This window comes from Cheilinus undulatus, linkage group 2, assembly GCF_018320785.1.
Source record: "Cheilinus undulatus linkage group 2, ASM1832078v1, whole genome shotgun sequence".
NCBI lineage: Eukaryota > Metazoa > Chordata > Actinopteri > Labriformes > Labridae > Cheilinus > Cheilinus undulatus.
Window position 1 is genome coordinate 53,639,330 of NC_054866.1, and position 19,332 is coordinate 53,658,661.

The following is a 19,332-nucleotide window of genomic DNA, read 5'->3' on the forward strand; positions in this document are numbered from 1 at the left end:
CTGTTCAACAGAATCAAAGGAGAAGACACATTTAAATGCATATTCAGGTGTTATGACTAAAGCCTGACCAGATGGGATTTTTGGGGCCGATGCCGATACTAATATATTGGCTGATATATGAAATAAGAACACTTATATACTATACATGAACACAAAGTCTTACGTTTATATTATCTTTGTTTATTTCACAAAGACGCAACTTAGACGACGTTACAACGCTGTATAATAGTCTTATATTAGATAATGGTGGACATGTGAATTAACAGTGATGTTTATTCTCCGCTCCTGCGTCTCTACTCCTCTAAGCAGTAGAGACGCAACTGGTCGACTGCAACTCCCACAATGCTCTGCATGTCAAACAAATATGGCTGCCCACTGAACAAAAGTCAAAGTACATGATCCAAAATTGGTTAAAATGGATTAAAAGATGCTTATTACCGGATGTAACGCTGTGGATTAAATCTCCATGGACCCCGAAAAGGTACCAAAGTCCCGGGCTCGCTACAATGGCGTCCTTAGAGCTACAGAAACATCGATGGTCACAAATGAACGGCAACATGGTCAGCTTTCAGAGGAAAAAAAAGAGTAAGTTTCTATGACTTACGGTTCAAAAGTTATCAACGTTTTTATAAACTGTGTCACGTATTGTTGTATAGGACAACACTGTCCTCAGAGACAGAAGACGGAAAGTCAGCCAAGTTCCGGGCTCACTAGAAAATGTTCTGTAAGAGCTACAAAGGCACAATGGAGAGCTTTCATAAGAAAAAAAAACGTTAGTCCCCACAACTTACCGTTTAAATGTCAAGAAGTGAATTATAAAGGGATGTGCCTGTGGCATGGATCCGTGCCGCGTGAGCTCTAAGGGTTAATATATCGGCTACATATTGGCCGATGTTGATTAATCTGTAATACGCTATAATCAGCCCGATTGTTCAGCCCGCCGATCAATCACTCATGCTCTTGTAATGACCCTTCTTCTCCCCCTAAAACATGCCTGATGGCATACTGGACTCATGTCAGAGCATTAGAGGATATTAAAAGTCTGTGTGTTCACTTCCTACCTGCACCTGTAGTTTTACGTTGAATTTCTCTCCATAAATTTTGCATATCCACAAACTATTAAGGATAGAATTTATTATACAAAATTAATTTGTAAAAATTGGCATATTGGATATTGGCAAAAATCTGATATTGTGCATCCCTAATTACAGGAGAGAGACATGAACATGGAGAGCAGAGAGCATGTTTAATCTGATTACTGTGCTGCAGGTTAATTACAGCAGTCCACGTGGGTGATGGCGTGGCTAGTTACCTGGCTGCTTTGTACGTCTTGGAGTAAACATGCAGATAAATGGAGTCAGACTGAGCTGTAGTCTGTCACGTATCACTCTGCTATGCTAACAGGGGAATCTGCTTTGCTTCTTCTGTGCTCTACAACACAACATGCATTTGAACCATTGCAAAAACAGGATTCGGAGAAAATTTAACAGATTTGGGGTCTTAGTTTTCCAACTCTGCTAAAAAATGGCCTGCCTTGTTGCCTTTTCACCAAACAATAAGAAAGTATTCATAATAGCATCCATAAGGACTAAGATCGGTTCGGAGCTGCTGGAGCACACATTAGAAATCCTCATTCTTTCAGAACTTGAGCAATGTAACCAGCAGGTTTTCATAGCTGTGACTTCTTGATTTTGCTCTTAAATTGCAGAAGATTCATGCTTTTAACTTTAGAATTCACAACTTTTTTTTTCCTGCAGGAGCCTGACCCAGACCAGTGGTTTTCAACCTCTTATTTAGCCGAAGGAACACGTAGGATTGAGCTGAAATCTCAAGGCACACCATACCTACACTGATACAAAACAGTGTCTTTAAAGCATGTTACAGTAGATTACTTTTTGTATAGTTGTAGTGGAAACACGGTTGTACAAATTCCCCCGGCACACCTTGATTTGTCTCAAAGCACCCCAGCGTTTGAGAATCTCCACCCCAGACAGCTCAGAGACCCCCCACCACAGTCTGATAAAACCGATAGGGAAGCACTGTTACTTTAATCTGAATGAACTGTTATCCTAATGTGTTCAACTGTGACTTCAAGAAAATGAGGAGTTTAGGCAACAAATAACTCTTATATCAGAATTTCAATCTGGTCTTTAAAGTTTCAGTTTGACTTTTAATAATCAGGGGAGAGATTATAGAAAAGGAGTCATGTTTCCTGGTTGCCATGGTATCTGACGCTCCTCTGCATCACACACACGAATGCCGCCACTCGGCGTGCAAACAGAGTCTGTAGCCGAACACGTCCCATAAGAGCCATTTATACATCCCTCTGTCATCCCCCGCTCTGCTCACCGTCTGCTGCTCCCAGAGGAGGAGGGTGCAGAGTGAGGAGGAGGTGGACGGGATGAAGGAGAGGATGCTTCAGGTGAAAAGGAAGGAGGAGGTGAAGAGGTAAGAAATGAAACAGGCGAGAGTGAAAAACGGACAGGTTTGAGAGGGATGGAGGAAGAGGATGAAGGAGATGAAGAAGCTCCCTGAGGGATCATGGACTTTTACCCTGGTCCCTACGCTCATCTGGGTATGTTTGGCCTCGGTCCCTGAGGTCCCTAAGGTCATGATTGGCCCTCATTACTCTGAAGGGGCTGATGGGAAATGTGCAGAGGTCTGGAGCATGTGCAGCCAGCATGCAATAACTCAATATCATTCATCACCTTTCAGTAAAATCAATAAGTGATGATGTGATAACCATATGATGATGGAACAACAATGTGGCCACTACCACTAATGAAATTACACTGAAAAACACCGGAAAAACATGATACCGCAGAATCAACTCAAGCCTGATATTTTTAAAGACAGAAAAGACTCAAATTTACTGATTCACTTATTTCTGCATGCAAATGTAGAGAACAGAACTTCTGATGTGAGGTGATGTTCTCACTTATGCTTATTTGAGTGTGTATGAGTGTTAAAGACATTCTGAATAATATCTAACATGGCTGCACAAAACTAATGACAACAACAAAAACTCATTTCTACCAAAGGATGACTATTTTATTTCTGCAGAGTCTGTGTGTCTCCTGCATGTGCGTTAAGGCTGCAGGTGATGCTGCTGTCGTCACAGAAACACTGGTGTAATGCTCCAAGCAGATGCTCAGTTACACGAGGCTGATCCCAGGTGAGTGGATTCCTGATGTAACCGGCACCTCGTCCCAGGTGCTTGTTAATATACAGTCTGATGACTTGTGGATCGCTTACTTTAAAGTGGGACTGCATAACATAATTGGCATGATAATGGTATCAGCAGATTAGGAGAACTCCTGCTGATATTCAACACCACTACATCAGCTGTACATGTTGGTATCATTTATCAGCCTTAAATATAGGACTGGGAATTTAACTAATCAAAAATTAGTTTAAATCGCTGTATGGCCTGCTGCAATTTTCAAATCATAGAAGATGCAATATGTCTTTAACCTGAAATTTGTGTCATAATTCCAGTTTGAAACTTTTTTTGCAGCAGAGATATTATACATCACATATCATGCAATCATTCGAGTGCCTTTTTTTCCAAAAATTCAAAAAATTCCACTTCATTTTTGCACATTTTTCTTATTAAATATGAGAATGACAAAAATTATCGCGCCCCTTAAGACAAAAAGTCATATCCAATTTGCAATAAGAGTCAAAATCAATACAGTGAGACATTTTTACAAAACTGTTCAGCTCCTGTTAAATCTAATATTGTGTTGGTTTTAATATTGAATGATTTATCTCTTGTGTTTGTTGGAAAATACATTAAGATAAGAAACTGAAAGAACAATCACATAGGAAATTGCAATCGCAATATGCGGAAAAAAATGCAATTAGATTATTTTCCCAAATCTTCCAACCCTCCTTAAATATCATTAAAATATAAAACTGTATCATCAGGTAAAGCTGGTTGCCTTGAGCAGTGGTTCTTACCGTTCCCGTGGGACCCTACTGGGGATCGCAAGACTCTGAGTGGGGTATCCAGATCAGTGTTAATGTCATCAAGCCAGAATCTGCGCATGCGCGGGCGGGAGTAGATGACAGGTAGAGGGAGTCTTCAGCCGTGGACCAAAAGTGTCATGCTGGCGCTGTTTGTGCTGCAGGTGCAGGATCAGCAGCACCACATTGGACAGAGCCAGGTGACTCTGAGGTCTCTAATTTCAGAGTTTTTCTGGTAGACACAGCAGAACTTTAGCTTTTACATTTTTATGTTGGGATTCCTTTGCTCACAGGACCACCGCGTGATTTTCTATTTTAAGGGCAGCTGAAGGGACTATCGGCGTGATGTCAGAGCAAATGATCAAAATATTAAAATGACTGTTTAGTGCAAACTGTAATGGACTGAAATGAATATTTCGTCAGGCCGATTGTTTTGATCACACATTAAAGCAAATTTTCAAGTCCAATATGTTTCCTGGCCAGGTAATAAGAAATAAATATTTAAGATATTGCAAGATTCGAACCCACGACTAGGTAAATGAAAGTCTGCGATGTTGCCACTTAGCCACCTAATCAACACGTTCAAGGACAGCGGAGCTATGTGATTAAGATGTCAACATTGGTGGGTGCTGTTCAGCTCTAAGTATGGCCGTCAATCTTACTCTTCCCCTGTTGTTTATATAAATATAAATGTTACAGACCACCCTATCAATCTTATTGCTCATACAGCGTCATAATGGGGATTTCTGTTAAATACAACACATGACACCCTGTCTTGTAGAGATGGCATTCAACCACCGCTCTGACTCAATTTTGGAGATAAGGAAGCCATTATTTTATTCACTCTTTCAATCAAAATATGAATAATAACAATAACAGTATAATCCGATAACATTTCTTCTTCCACACTGACGTTATATAGAGCCGTTACTAAGTCTTAACTGCTGCCTCCTGTGTGATTCCAATGTGATGAGAAAGGCAGCCTTGCCTGTAAGCCTGCGCTGAGGGCAACAGACCCGCTTACAGATCTCAGTACACGCTTACGGATCTGAGTACAAATTGTGCGCGGTACAAGTGTTGCAAAAGTCACGTGTGTATGACAGCCAATTGAGAGGCCGATTCTGAACCAAAATGAACTAAGTCCACAATTACAAATTGGTCTACATATTTGCAGGTTAGTGCACACATTTGTGGATCTTTGTACAAATTTGCAAAACTTTGCACACATTTGCAAATCTTTACACGGATTTGCAGATCTGTACACACATTTGTGGATTTGTGCATGCATTTGCAGATCTGTACAAGCATTTGTGGATTTGTGCACGCATTTGTGGATTCGTGTGCAGATCTTTGTACGCATTTGCAAATACTTTTGCAACAATAATAGCTTCACAGATTTCCTTGCTAAATTAAAAGCAGCATTAAAGCTTGGTTCATCCTTTAGTCTAATCCTTAAAACCTAGGGAGGCCAAAGGCACTTAGACATCTGTAAATACAGTATATTTATGCACACGAATGGTGCAGAAATTTAGGTTTCTGTAAACTTTGTTTAATAACGACAGTGTAAATTACCACAGTACAATCATTTAGCATAGACTAAAATCAATAATTTAACAAACATTAACCAAACAGAGATTTGTCATTAAGACTGAGCGTACAGAGAATACTGGCACATGTATGTGACAGCTGTTGGCCCACCAGGACGATTAGCTGATACAGAGCTGTCCTCTTAAACGAATTCTGATCGCCTGCTGATACTAATTTATCAATACAGCCTGCCCCCACATGCCCCCTTTCATCAAACAATCAATCCATCTATCCATCATTTTATCCATCCATCCCTCTGTCAATAACACCATCAATCTCTGATGGGTGGATGCTGGCAGGTCTGTTCATCCCCACCAAACATCATTCACATTCACCATTTTGACTAAAACCCAGCATGTGTGATAAGCAGCGAGCAGAACATTATCTTTATGAGCTGAGGACCTCTGGGATCCAGAACTGAGACAGATATGAGGACAGATGGACGGACCCAGAGAGACGGAGAGGAAGATGAAAACAGACCCAGAGAGACGGTGATAAAGATACAGACTCACAGGAAGCCATGAAGAGATGGAGTCTGGGACAAAGTGGACCTCAGGGAGTGTTTATGACAGACACAGTGATGGAGGGAAGGATTCAGGAGGAGGAAGGAGACACACTGGACCTCTGGGAGATCAAATTATTGATCAGATGATCATCAGTAGCAGCAGGCGATCAGAACTCATTTAGAGAGAGTCAACATGTACGGATCGACTTGGAAACTAAGTAACATTAGCTAATTATCCTTCTCTGTTTACATCAACTGAACTCATCAATACCAGAAAGAAATGTTGATGTTTGAGGTCATCTGATTTCTGTTCATCTAAGACAAAATCGTCTGAATACATGTGACTGGTGGAGTTTGCTTGTGACCTGTTAAATGTCTGTTTTTTCCTGATCAATTTAGCCCAAGATAACTGCAGGACTAGGATCAGGACTTAAACATTAAGAAATACAACCCCATGTCTGTGCTGCATTCAAAATAAATCTGCACAATACCTGAATTTACACGTGGATTTGCATGTGGCAGCATCCCAACTTTATTTTATAAAAACACAATACTGAAGAAGGACAAATGGAGCAGTATGCATGCGAGTTTGACGCTAACACATCATGGCAATTGTTAGTAAAGGGCCCATAGCTTTGGTAATAATTAGTGACGTGGGATTACTATTATACTCAATATTATTACGATTTGTGATGAAAATGTAATCTATAAACGGTATCATGAGTCTACTTGCTTGGTCTTTACGAAAAATGCAGAGAATTCTTAGAGTTTCAGTATTCCTGGCTACCATGACACCATGAAGACAAAAGAACACTTCAAGAAACTCAGAGAAAAGGTTTTTAAGAAAGTTTAAGTCAAGGGATGGATGCAGAAATATTTCCAAGTCTCTGAACATCTCCCAGAGTTCAGTTTAATCTATCATGAAGAAATGAAGGAATATGTCACATGAGAAAGGCCACCAAGACACCTGTGACTACTCTGAAGGAGTTTCAAGCTTCAGCAGCTGAGATGGGAGAGACCCTGCAGACAACTGTTGTCAGACAAGATGCTATGATTGGTGACCATCCCCACTGTGAAGCACACTGGTGGCAGCATCATGCTGTGGGGATGCTTCTCAGCAGCTAGAAGGCTTGAGAAGGTAGAGGGTAAAATGAATGCAGGAAAATCTAGGAAAATCCTGGAGGAAAGTTTATTCAGTCTGCATGAGAACTACAGCTTGTGAGAGGATTTATTTACCAATCGGACAATGAGCAGACAGAGAACAGATAAAGTTACACAGAAATGGTTTAAGACAACAAGGGGAATGTTCTGGAGAAGCTGAGTCAAAGCCCAGACCTCAATCCAATAGAGAACTTGTGGCTGGTCTCAAAAAAGCCTGTACATGCCTGATCCCCATGCAACCTGACAGAGCTTGAGCAGTTTAGCGTGGAATGGAGTAAAACTGCAGAGTCCAGATGTGCAAGATGTGAATACTTTTAATCGGCACTGTACAAATAAACTGTGGGTCCAAGGAGCCACAAGCTCCTTAAACTGAACCCAAAACTAAAAACAGAAGACTTTTGGTGGCCCAAATTCAGGCTTGCATAAATATCAACGGGCAGGGTGAAAAGACACGCTGTCTCCAAGCTTTCCATGATTGTAGGTAGAATATAGTGAGGAAAAAAGAACAAAATAAGGATGTATTTTAGTAGCATAATCAGTGCAGTAAACCAGAGTGCGAGTGACAGCAATGAGGTTTACACTGGGTCGATGTGTCGAGACAGAACTGTCCTCTTAAACGAATTCTGAACGCCTGCTGATACTAATAAACCATTCGTCAATATCTTAGTGCCCTAGTGACCCCAGCAGGTATGCACCCATACCTCTCCTTTTGTTCATCAATCAGTCAATCAATGCATCTATCAGTCTTACTTTCATCCATCTGTTAATGCATCTAAACGTCAAAAAAGAAACAAGCAAGATAGTTTGGATCAAGACCGTACCAGCCAGTCACCATCTTTACTTAAACTTAGCACGTGTGATAAGCAGTGAGCAGAACATTATCTTTATGAGCTGTGGACCTCTGGGATCCAGAACTGAGACAGATATGAGGACAGATGGACGGACCCAGAGAAACGGAGAGGAAGATGAAAACAGACCCAGAGAGACAGTGATAAAGATACAGACTCACAGGGAGCCATGAGAGATGGAGTCTGGGACAAAGTGGACCTCAGGGAGTGTTTATGATGGACACAGTGATGGAGGAGAGGATTCAGGAGGAGGAAGGAGACACACTGGACCTCTGGGAGATCAAATTATTGATCAGGTTATCATCTGTAGCAGCAGGCGATCAGAACTCGTTTAGAGAGAGAGTCAAAATGTACGGATCGACATGATCTCAGAAGCATTAGCTAATTATTGTCCCTGATCCACATCTGAACTCACTAAATCAGGAAGAAATGTGCTGATGTTTAAGATCATCTTATTTCTGTACATCTAGGGCATTAGTGTTAGTATCTGATTCAGAGTTGTTGTTTCCTGACCAGTAGAAATGTCAGTTTTTCCTGATGAAGTCCTATATGAACAGTTGGATCGCTTCGTCCTGCAGTTGTAAGTCTCCATAATTTTTTAAATTAGGAGGTTCTTAAGCATCTATGTCCCTATTTGGCTAAACGCTCATTTAAATTTGGTCTAACCAGCTAGTAGGAATGGGTGATAACCAGAGTATTAAAAAATAGCCACAGTATTGCTTTAGTTACCGTCATTAAGAAGGCGCCATGTGATTAGAGCAGGTTTTTAAATAAATGCCTTTAAAACATTTGTCCCTCTCTACCAGTAGAACCACTGCCAGTGTGCGAAGATGCTTCAACATGATAAATGAAATCCTGCTTATGATTTAGTTTCAATTTGTCCAATGATGAAGGCGCTCAGAGCTGTGAGTTTAAAAAACACGCTAATTCTTTATTCTGCGTGTAGGTCAGTGATGAGAAATGTTAACAAAGTCAAGCATAATTATCCCATCAGCAGATTTTGCAAATGTCTGAACTTTTCTTAACCCTCTTTCTGGGAAATTTAGATGAAGTTTATCGGTGTTTGTAAGTTATTTCAAGCTCTAAAGTAGTCCGTAACTTTTCATAAACTTCCTATAAAGTAAACTCGGAGCTTACCAGGCTGCACAACATGAATATAAATAATTAAGGCTGATCTTTATCTGTTTTGGAGCACAAGGGGCATTGATTCACATTTGAAGATACTGTAGACTAATAGATGTGGATTATTATTTTAATTGATCCTCATAAAATAGGGTAAACAGATCATATAGCGAAGTTATAATGCACAGAGACAGAAAGAGAGAGAGGAAAAGAGGAGACCAAGGATGATTTGATGCTGATGAAACTCTGCTTACCTGTAAGGTGTAAAAAACCATTTGCCCCGGTAAAATCTGGGGAGGGTATGACGGTATTAAAAAGTAAAGGCTAAACCTAATGGCTAGTCTAAAGAAGAGAAAATCCTAAGAAAACAGTCTAATTCCTCACATGGTCATGGTGTCAGCGGGTGTAATGTCAGCCTGATATAGCTTCTACAGCATGGCTAACATTAGCAGCTAGCTCTGCTAGCCTTCGATCCTCTTTACAGTTGAATATCATGCTTTGATGTGTGACCTCTTCTCACTTTGGTTGAGCAGTTATACGTGAGTTCAATCCTCGACAGCCTACATACCACTTTATTTCCATTTAAAAAACAGTCATACCGTGCTTTTCCTACTACGCACTAACTGCTAAGCTACCGCTAAGCTTCTCATATTTACGTCTGGTGAGGTGCCCTGGGAAAGCTCAGACAGGAAGACAGCGGCCATTCACTGAAGCTACAGTGGCCCCTAGTGGTGAAAGGTTCATCACAGTGTAAAACAGCGCCATAGACAGGGATTTCAAGCCTGTGTTTCTAGAAGACAATGGGTTATTAGTTTAACTGACTGGTAAATCTAGCACCGGCTAATTCAATAAACGAATTTAACCATTTAACCACATGTAATACTGTTTTAAAACTATGTTTCGACAGGACAACAAACAGCAGTTACAAACATCCATGTGAATTAAGTGGTGTAATCTGGTGTCATATTTTGCCACAGAAAGATCTGAAAAAACATTTAATAAATAAACAGGAAAAAAAAAATCAGGGTGAGTGACAGCTGAGCTCAAAATCAGGTCGATCCGTCGGGACAGAACCGTCCTCTTAAACGAATTCTGATCACCTGCTGATATTGATTCATCAATACAGCCTGCATCCTCATCCCTCCTTCTGTTCATCAATCAATCAATCCTTTCATCAATCCTACAACTGACCATTCCATACATCCATCCCCCTGTCAATAACGCCATCAATCCCTGATGGGTGGATGCTGGCAGGTCAGTGCATCCCCACCAAACATCATTTACTTTTCACCACTTTGACTAAAACCCTGCACGTGTAATAAGCAGCAAGCAGAACATTATCTTTATGAGCTGTGGACCTCTGGGATCCAGAACTGAGACAGAGATGAGGACAGATGGACGGGCCCAGAGAGACTGTGATAAGATTCAGATTCACAGGGAGCCATGAAGAGATGGAGTCTGGGACAAAGTGGACCTCAGGGAGTGTTTATGATGGACGCAATGATGGAGGGAAGGATTCAGGAGGAAGGAGACACACTGGACCTCTGGGAGATCAAATTATTGATCAGGTGATCATCGGTAGCAGCAGGCGATCAGAACTCGTTTAGAGAGTCAAAATGTACGCATCAATGTGAAACATCAGAAACATTAGCTAATTATCCTCCTCTGTCTACATCAACTGAACTCATTAATATCAGAAATAAATGTGCTGATGTTTGAGATGATAGAGTAAAGCATGGTCCAGTGGTCGCTCCGATAAAGATTAGAAACAAAGTAATGAAGCTCCTTCTCTTGTCTTATAGAGACTTAAAACTGCTGTTACAACAGCCAACAACTCAAATACTTGTGGGAAATTTCCCTTAATTAGAAAGCCTCCCAACCATGTAGCTCAAATAAATTGAGGAAAAATGAAATTTGGTCCACGTTTTTACAGCTAATTAAATGTTTGAGTCCTACCTTTCCAACAAAGAAGACTGATTTTCTCCCTCTGATGATTGAAGGAAGTGTGCTGAGTTGAATCAAGAATCTTTGAGTTTTTATTTATTTTCAATTTTATTTTTTTTCTTTATAGTCCCAGAATGTTTGCTTTTGTTTAAGTGACATTACTGCAGCACACATATTCTTTAAGCTCAGGCTGTCCTGAAAAAAGGATGATATGAGCTTGATTGTGCCTCAGGTGAAGGAGTTCAAGTGTCTGAGGGGGTGTTGTTCACGAGTGAGGGTAAAATGGAGCATGAGATTGAAAGGCAGGTTGGTGCAGCGTCAACAGTATCGCTGGTGTTATGCCCGACTGTTGTGGTAAAGACGGAGCTAAGCTGAAAGACAAATATTTCAATTTATAGGCTTAACTACCTCCAAACCCTCACCTGTAGTCATGAACTCTGGGTAATGACCATAGACTGTAGAAAGCATTGGACAAACCCTGTGTGACGTCGGCCGTCTGCTTACAATAGGTGGACTCAAACTGCTCTTGAAGCCAATCCTCGGAGGCTTCCATATTGAAATTGCAGTCTCAACCGAACTTTGGATCAACCTAACGGCCTGCCCACTAAGCGCGACTTCCTGTCAGCTAGCTAGCTAGCATTCTGGTTGACAGAAACGAAGCCTCTGCCTGACGAGCTATCTGTCAAACAAATGAGATGTGCCAATCAGCGTAAATATAATCCAAATGATCGTGGTACAAAAAAATTCACCCCCCGTACAGTGGGAGCACAATAAGACACTAGCTAATGGGACATGTGTGGTGTTTTGAACCAGGCTGCAAACCAGTTTATTTCTACTGTACAAACCGGCTGTTTAACATGTGTCCAGACGGGACTTCCGGTGTTCCTCCAGCCAGCCTCAAGTGAACACTCGCAGTATTGCATTCTTTTGCACTTCAGCATTTTTCAGGACTGGAAGTTGCCACTTGGTAACGACTGAAAGAATGAGATCAGGCATACAAGCGCACAAATTAACTTTTCTCTGGGGGGTGTCTGAGCTCGGCCTTGGAGATAGGGAGGAGCTCGGACACCCACAGAGAACTAGGAGTAGCACCGCCTCCCTTTGGAGGTCTTCCGGCCATGTCCGGCTGGGAAGAGACCTCAAGGAAGACCTGAAATGCGCTTGAGGGATTACATAACCTGTCCGGTCTTGGAATGCCAAGCAGAGCAAGGTCTCCCATCTACAGTCTAACTGAACTGGAGATTGCCCATGCAATAGCCCCAAAAAGTCTCAAATTTGTGTGGCTGCTAGAAAAGCAATGGAGCACAGCTGATCCTCACTAGGGGCTGGGTCACGGACATCCCATGCAGTCTGTTAATCTTTGGAGACACTTTTTTCCTTGGCAAGAAATCTTGTGGTACGAGACCTTGTCATACCCGTACTAAATACCGAATTTAGGTACATAAAACCTGACATTCATAAACTTAAAATGATATACATTTAAGTGTGTGACAGAGTTGACAAAATCGAGAGTCACATTTCTGAATAAACATGAATTAATAATCTGTTCCTGCAAATCACTGCTAGTACAGCCCTTCACTGACACACCTGCCTGTTTCAGATGAATCTCTTTTCTCAGAAATCACTGTTTTGAGTCTTCAAGTCTTATCTTTGACATGTAAAAGATTTCAAAGTCAAAATCTGGGGAATCTGGAAACTTTTAGTTTAACTAATATAGAAAATGATGACTCATTGCTTTAGGACATTTTTGAGTCTTTCCATCACGCTCTTTTATAGCTCATTTGCCTCCTAGTCCCAGCATAATGAGTGACCTCTGATGTCTGTCCCGTTGGTCTGAAGCTCAATCTGCTGCTGTCTTTTTTCTCTGGATAAACAAACAGGAGGTATGTGCCATTTGTGTTTTGTGTGTTTCTTGGCGGTCAGACGGCGGTTTGGAGGGTTGAGTGATTGAACAGAGGCATATGGGTGGTTGGTACACACAGTGAGAGCAGTTGGCAGTGCCACCGAGGCTCAGTGGAGTGATCCATCATTCAAACAAATGCTGACACCGACACATGCGCACGCTGCCAGGGTGTCAATAAAAACACACGTTTGAGGAGAATCTGCAGGACTCATCTGGAGCGAGGCATGGTGAATACAACATGCACAAAACATGCACACAAACACAATCAGGGTCGAAAAAAGCCTCTTTCAGGCTGCATCTGTTGCTCGTTTTTTATCGTTTATAGGCAGATTGCCTCATTCTAACTTGAAATGTGATGGAAGAACTTAAAGCAAACATTAAAAATGCTATTCCTCTTCTTTTTTCCCCCTCTGATGCTTTGTCTGTCCTTTAAATTTAAGTGAAGAACGATGATGATGGTGCCTGATAAAATCACGAAACCACGTCTAACCTCCTTCAGCTCTGCCTGCTCTTTGTGGTGTAAAGTGGTGAAAACAAAGCATATCAGCTTTATATCGAACACATTTTCACACTTACCTCGGTCAAACTCATCTGGAATCTGTGGGGGAGGCAGACAGAGAAGAGAAAGATTAAAATCTGTTTTGATAACAGTTCTGTGAAAATCAATCACATCACCGTTGACAGTAAACTTGTCACATCAGGATCATTCAGTCTATAAGTTTGCGGTGTCAACATGGCAGAACAGATGAATCTTTCTGGGTTTGATGGTTCCTCATGAAGAAACCACAGAAGCCGGGGGCGGATTAGGAAGAAGCGATGATAAATATTTTCTGTTTTGAAGGAAATAACTCAAATAAGCATCCCAGATGGTTAATGCAAACAGACCTCCTCATGGCAGCTGAGGGAGATTATGGTTCAGATTTTTCTTGTTTAAATTGATCTAAACCATAACACCAAAATCACTGTCAGACCTCACATAGTGTTTATATATGCATATCAACAAGAAGAAGCATTTGAATTACAATGGAAGCAGCACAGAAGGTCTCTAAGTGGATTAAAACATCTCTGAGCTTTACTCCGAACACATTAAACAAGGCTGGAGATCAGAGGTTGTGCTGGACTGTTGTTTGTTGTCTGTCATTTTCACGGAGAGGGTCATAAAAATTCCGTCCAACCATTTCATAATCCGTCATTATAATTTTCTCTTTAATATCTGTAATGCCATATAATTCAATATGACTTAATTAGTAGTGTTTAATTGACGAAGCAACCTTTCTCAACTTATTTTTAAAGAATGATCTTTGAGGTTCTGCATTTTTAACGCCAGTGAGAGAAAGATGAACACAGCAGCACAGCGTTTACTACTCGTGGAACAACAACCTGTCTTGAAGCAAGGAACTATGAGCTGCACCATTTAAGATATCACGTACAGTTTTAAGGATATTTTTAATGCCAAGATGTTGTAGTTTGACAACCATAGCTGATAACAAGTTGTTAAAAGGCTGCACTGTGGAGCTGTATGCATTTTCTTGTCTGCTCCACAGGATCCGTAATCTGGAAAAACATCACGCACTCGGATCTTACACACTGAGTCAGGTGTGTTTGTATTTGCCTCAACTGTGAAAATTCAAAGAATGTGGCAAATTGTTTCGTACTGTGAGCCTGTGTCTCTGTCACTTCTTTAAAATCCCGCTGGATCTGTCCTGACACAGAGCATCATACAGCACACGGTCATGCGTCATAGCACTGAGCCAAGTTGGAGAGATGGAGAACGACTTTTTAGTTCTATCTCTGTTATGTCCTGTGAGTAGGCTATAAACGTTTGCCTTTATCTCTTATATTTCCATGGCTGATACCCACATAATACACTGGAAAACTACGGTGTTTGCAGTGAGGTTTCGGTGCGAGAGAGGGAGAGATGGGGAAGGGTTGGGCGGGGGTGAGTAAGGGTAAAGCAACAGGCGCTGATGAATCATCAATCACCCATCTCTCTGTTGTATTTCCATGGTTGATATCTACATAATAAATAAGCAAACTTTGGTGTTTAAAGTGAGGTTTGGTATGAGAGAGAGAAGGGAGGGGTCGAGCAGGGGTGAGCAAGCGAGGTGGAAGCAGCGGGAACTGTTTTGAATCATCAATCACCCATTTAAACGACTTGGACTTAGGGCTGGGCGATATAGCCTAAAATTGATACCCCGATATATTTTTGCTATATCCCAATACACAATATATATCGCGATATTTTGAAATTGCCTCTCAGCAGCTGTATAATGTTTAATTCAGCCCCAAATGACACTAGTTTGGTGATAAAAATAGACTGTTCTATTGGATTTTTAATATAATTGTTTGCATAAAGTAAAAATCAGTATAAAGTAAAATTTTGCAGTTTTATTTTGAAAAGGACTTCATTCAATCTTTTACTGATAAATCAAAAATACATAAATCATGAAATACTCAGTCTTTTACAGTGTATGAAAAGTCTTGTAATGTTTTCTATGTTATGTTTACTATTGTTGATTATAAAATGATTATTTTCCTCATTAAGGGTGAAGCAAACCTACACAGAACTCACCAATCATGCATGCAGTAAATGGCCAAAACCCTGCAGTCTAGTCCTCCATTCAGGCTCACAGCTGTGATTATATAAGTCCATTATCTGTGCTGATGAACGCTGGAGCAGTTTCTGACAAGTTCATAACATGAGAGCATCTTTAGACCTTATTCAAGAAACTGTCCCGTGTGATCATGGGGGAAAAAGCTTGTCTAGAAGCAGGAACATTTTAACTCCTCGTTGTTGGTGTTTTGAACTGTAAGGCTGAGATAAGTCTCCGTAGTTGAGGAGAAGTGGATCACATTTTTTCTGCTGCTGGGCCGTCTTCTCTCTAAAATGTACGACTCTGGCAGGGAGTTTTCAGCAAAATGCTCGCGCCCAGGAGAATCTCGTATTCTGGGTTAAGTGTCTTTTCAACAACACTGGGCTCATGTCTTTAGTGACGTGTTGTTACTGCCACCGTTATCTCAGAGACATCTTGCGGTGTATTTTAACGAATACCGCGTGAGTTCCACTTCTTCCTTTTCAAAGTTGAACGACTGCTCAACACTGCAAATCGGGTGATGTTTCTGTCTCTAGAGTCAGCTAACTCCTCGCTAACTAGCCACTCTGCTCTGTTTACCTTCCTCTTTCCTTGCTTCTCGCCGCTGATGCGCATGTGCAAAGGAGTTTTCTGGATGGGAGCAGCCGCACAGGAGAGAGAGTGAGGTCTCTGCTGTGAGAGATGCGTTCAGGGACAATGGGAGAAGCGAAACTCCAGCGAGAAATGCACGCTGACAGCTCAAAACTTCCACATAATCTATACTCAGATATTTGTGAGTCATTTTATACATCGTGGGTGGCAAAAGCCGGGATACATCGAGTATACTCAATTTATTGCCCAGCCCTACTTGGACTGGTATGAAATTTCGAAATAATAACGTGTAATTATGTAACATTACGACACATGAAGCCAATACTCAGAACTATTTCTTGAGTAAACCACTGGGAGGAGTGACACAGTGCAGCAGCCACATCTGGAATGTAGTTCTGGCTTTGCATTTACCTTTAAAACGTCTCCGTCTCATAATGTTCCATGATTATTTCATAACGTGGTGAATGTGCAGGTCACAACTTGTCCACAAGAGCGTTTCGGAGTTGTTGGATTGTGAAATAGCTTGCACCAACAACTAAAGATAACGAACCTGTTAGTATGACTATAGGGATTATGGCAATGGGTGAATTTGCCAAAATGTTTAAGTATCCCTTTAACAATCTGCATGCCAGACCTCTGTGACTGAGACAACTGCAGCAGCTTCTCTGTGTGCTGTCAGCACGGAGACTGATGCGCTTTCATTAATCTATGGTGTCGAGGTCAGTGAGAGAGCCCACTAGCTACAAGATTTTTAATAGATTAAATAACCTCCTTGATAGTCCATGTGTGCAAATGGAAAAGGTCTATGCATCTGTCTGCGTGTGTGCGCTGAAATGCAGGCTCATCCTCATCATTTTAGTCTGTTGAAATGACGGACAGCCTTCAAAATTCTCCATCATCCTTCAAAAAAAAAAAAAAAAAAAAAAATCCATCAATGGCGGAGAATATTCGGTTAACGCGACCTCTGCTGGAGACCAGGGATGAACAGTATAGGATTTTTGCTGCTACCCAGTGTGCCAATATTTACAGATTTTTTGTGTAAAATTATGTTATTTTTGGCTTTTTTCTTCTGATTTTTTGTGTTGTTTCAAATGCACATAAAGGAAATAAGCATGTGTATGCCAAAAAAATTTGTAATTGCAACAATTCCTGGGAGAAATGGTGTATTTTCTGGAAAAATTCCAGGGGTGCCAATACTTGACTGTATCTCTGTATAGGCTGGTGTTGATTCAGAAGATTAACATCAGACATCGGTTCAAGCTCACATTATTTGCCAAAACATCTATATCTGTCAGCAGAGCCTGTATCGGCCAGTACTGATGTTAAACCGATGCATCAGCGCATCCCTGATGATCAACATGTTTACAGTAGATCTGTTAATTAACAAGAGGATCCTTATGGTTCATGCAGGGATTCACAGGAGCAAAGAGAAGAACAGTCTGTCATTTTAATGGTTTTTAATGTGTTGGTGAGTGCTAAAACTTTTAAAAAGTACATCTAAATTAATTAGAAGGATGCACAGGAGTGGAATGGATGCATTCAAATTGTGAGCAAACTCATGCACACTGTTTAGACTGCACAAAATACTGACAACATTTTGTTGTCACAGGTGTTTTAGAGTGAATAAGCATGCTTGCATTTGTGGTAACTAACAACAAAGAAATACCCAATAATACTGAGCCAAGGACTCCTATTTTTCCTTGCCATGGTTTCAAAACAGGTATCGACATTGATTTAGAAGAAGCGCGCTGAAGTTAAAATTATGATATCGAGACAAACTGAAGGGAAAAAAGGAAGGATAAAGACGAGGAAAGCATGATTGCGATGTTGATGATGATGAAGAGGAGGTGGAGAGGAGCATATGGAGCAGTGCAGTGATGCCTGGACAGTGGGAAGGGCTCCCAGCTCTGGTGTGGAGCTCCACCTGGTGGCAGAGCCTCATTACTGCAGCTATATTCATTTCACTCATGATAAAGTGGATTATTTTGACACTTTTCTTAGCACTCAAAGAATGCTGAAGCACAGCAGCTATGTTGTTATTATTGTAATCTGGCTGTATAGACTAGTTTAACATAAACATACAGTCCAGGCCTCTTAATTCCTATAATTATAAATCAGTAAAATCAGACAAACCTTGAGTTGAATGCTTATGATTTTACTGTTGTTGTAAATGGCCCTCTTTTAACCGATTATTGTAGTAGATTTGACATGTATTTCTCGTGTGTTTGCAGTGTGGGAACCAGCTCCCGTCCTCCGCTCCCGTCCTCCTCTCCCAGGCTGCAGGTCTGCAAAGGTGTCGATGAGGCTCTAACAGCCTCTTTGACACCTCAGCCCAACTCTACAAGCAGCAGCTGACTTCAATTCACCCTCATATGTCAGCGCCTCATTCCCGGCTAATGAACTATTGTCACTGCTCTGTCAGTTTCTCTGCTCCCTCCCAGCTTCATCCTCCTCAGTCGTTCCCACAGCTCTTCTTCATCATCAGGGTAGCTAAAACCTTAAAGTTTTCTCATTACAAACAGATTCCTTCCATTGACGATTTTCACTAGTTTTCTCTGCTCAAGGTTACTTTAAATGACTTTCTCCACAGAGACAGAAACACTGAACATGTAAGGGCAATCCTGGTAAAAATGTCTCATATGCAAAGATGCTTTAAAAATATTGGCAGATAAGAAATGTTTCCTTTGTGGTTGGGTTGTTGCAATCCCAGTTTTTTTTAACATCAGTATCATTCAAAACAACAGTGACAGGTCACATGACCTGCATGATCATGTCTGATTTTAACTAAAACTTATTTCCATCTGAAAATTGTGTGTCATTTTACCTGTATTTCCTAATTCATGCTGGAATTGTTTGATTATGTTTGTTATTAAATTATCCATCAATAATCTATCATATTAAATTATTTGCATGGGCAGATGGTCGAGTGGTTTAAGGCACTACCCATGCATGCGAGCGGCTCAGGTTCAAATCCAGCCTGTGGCCCTTTACCGCATGTCTCTCCCCACTCTCATCCCTGTTTCCAAGTTTAACCACTGTCCTTCCTCTATCTAATACAGGCATGAAAAGGCCCAAAAATACATTTTTAGTAAAAATAATGCATAATTT

General features: G+C 41.0%; 1 protein-coding gene across 1 annotated transcript in view; it reads right to left on the reverse strand.

The window, feature by feature from the left end:
* The window catches only part of timm50 (translocase of inner mitochondrial membrane 50 homolog (S. cerevisiae)), a 78,759-nt gene that overhangs the window by 39,605 nt on the left and 19,822 nt on the right, over positions 1-19,332 (reverse strand). Inside the window, exon 4 of the mRNA XM_041813925.1 lies at positions 13,616-13,637. Within this exon, the coding sequence (XP_041669859.1) occupies positions 13,616-13,637 (22 nt within the window). The remainder of the gene's footprint in view (positions 1-13,615; positions 13,638-19,332) is intronic.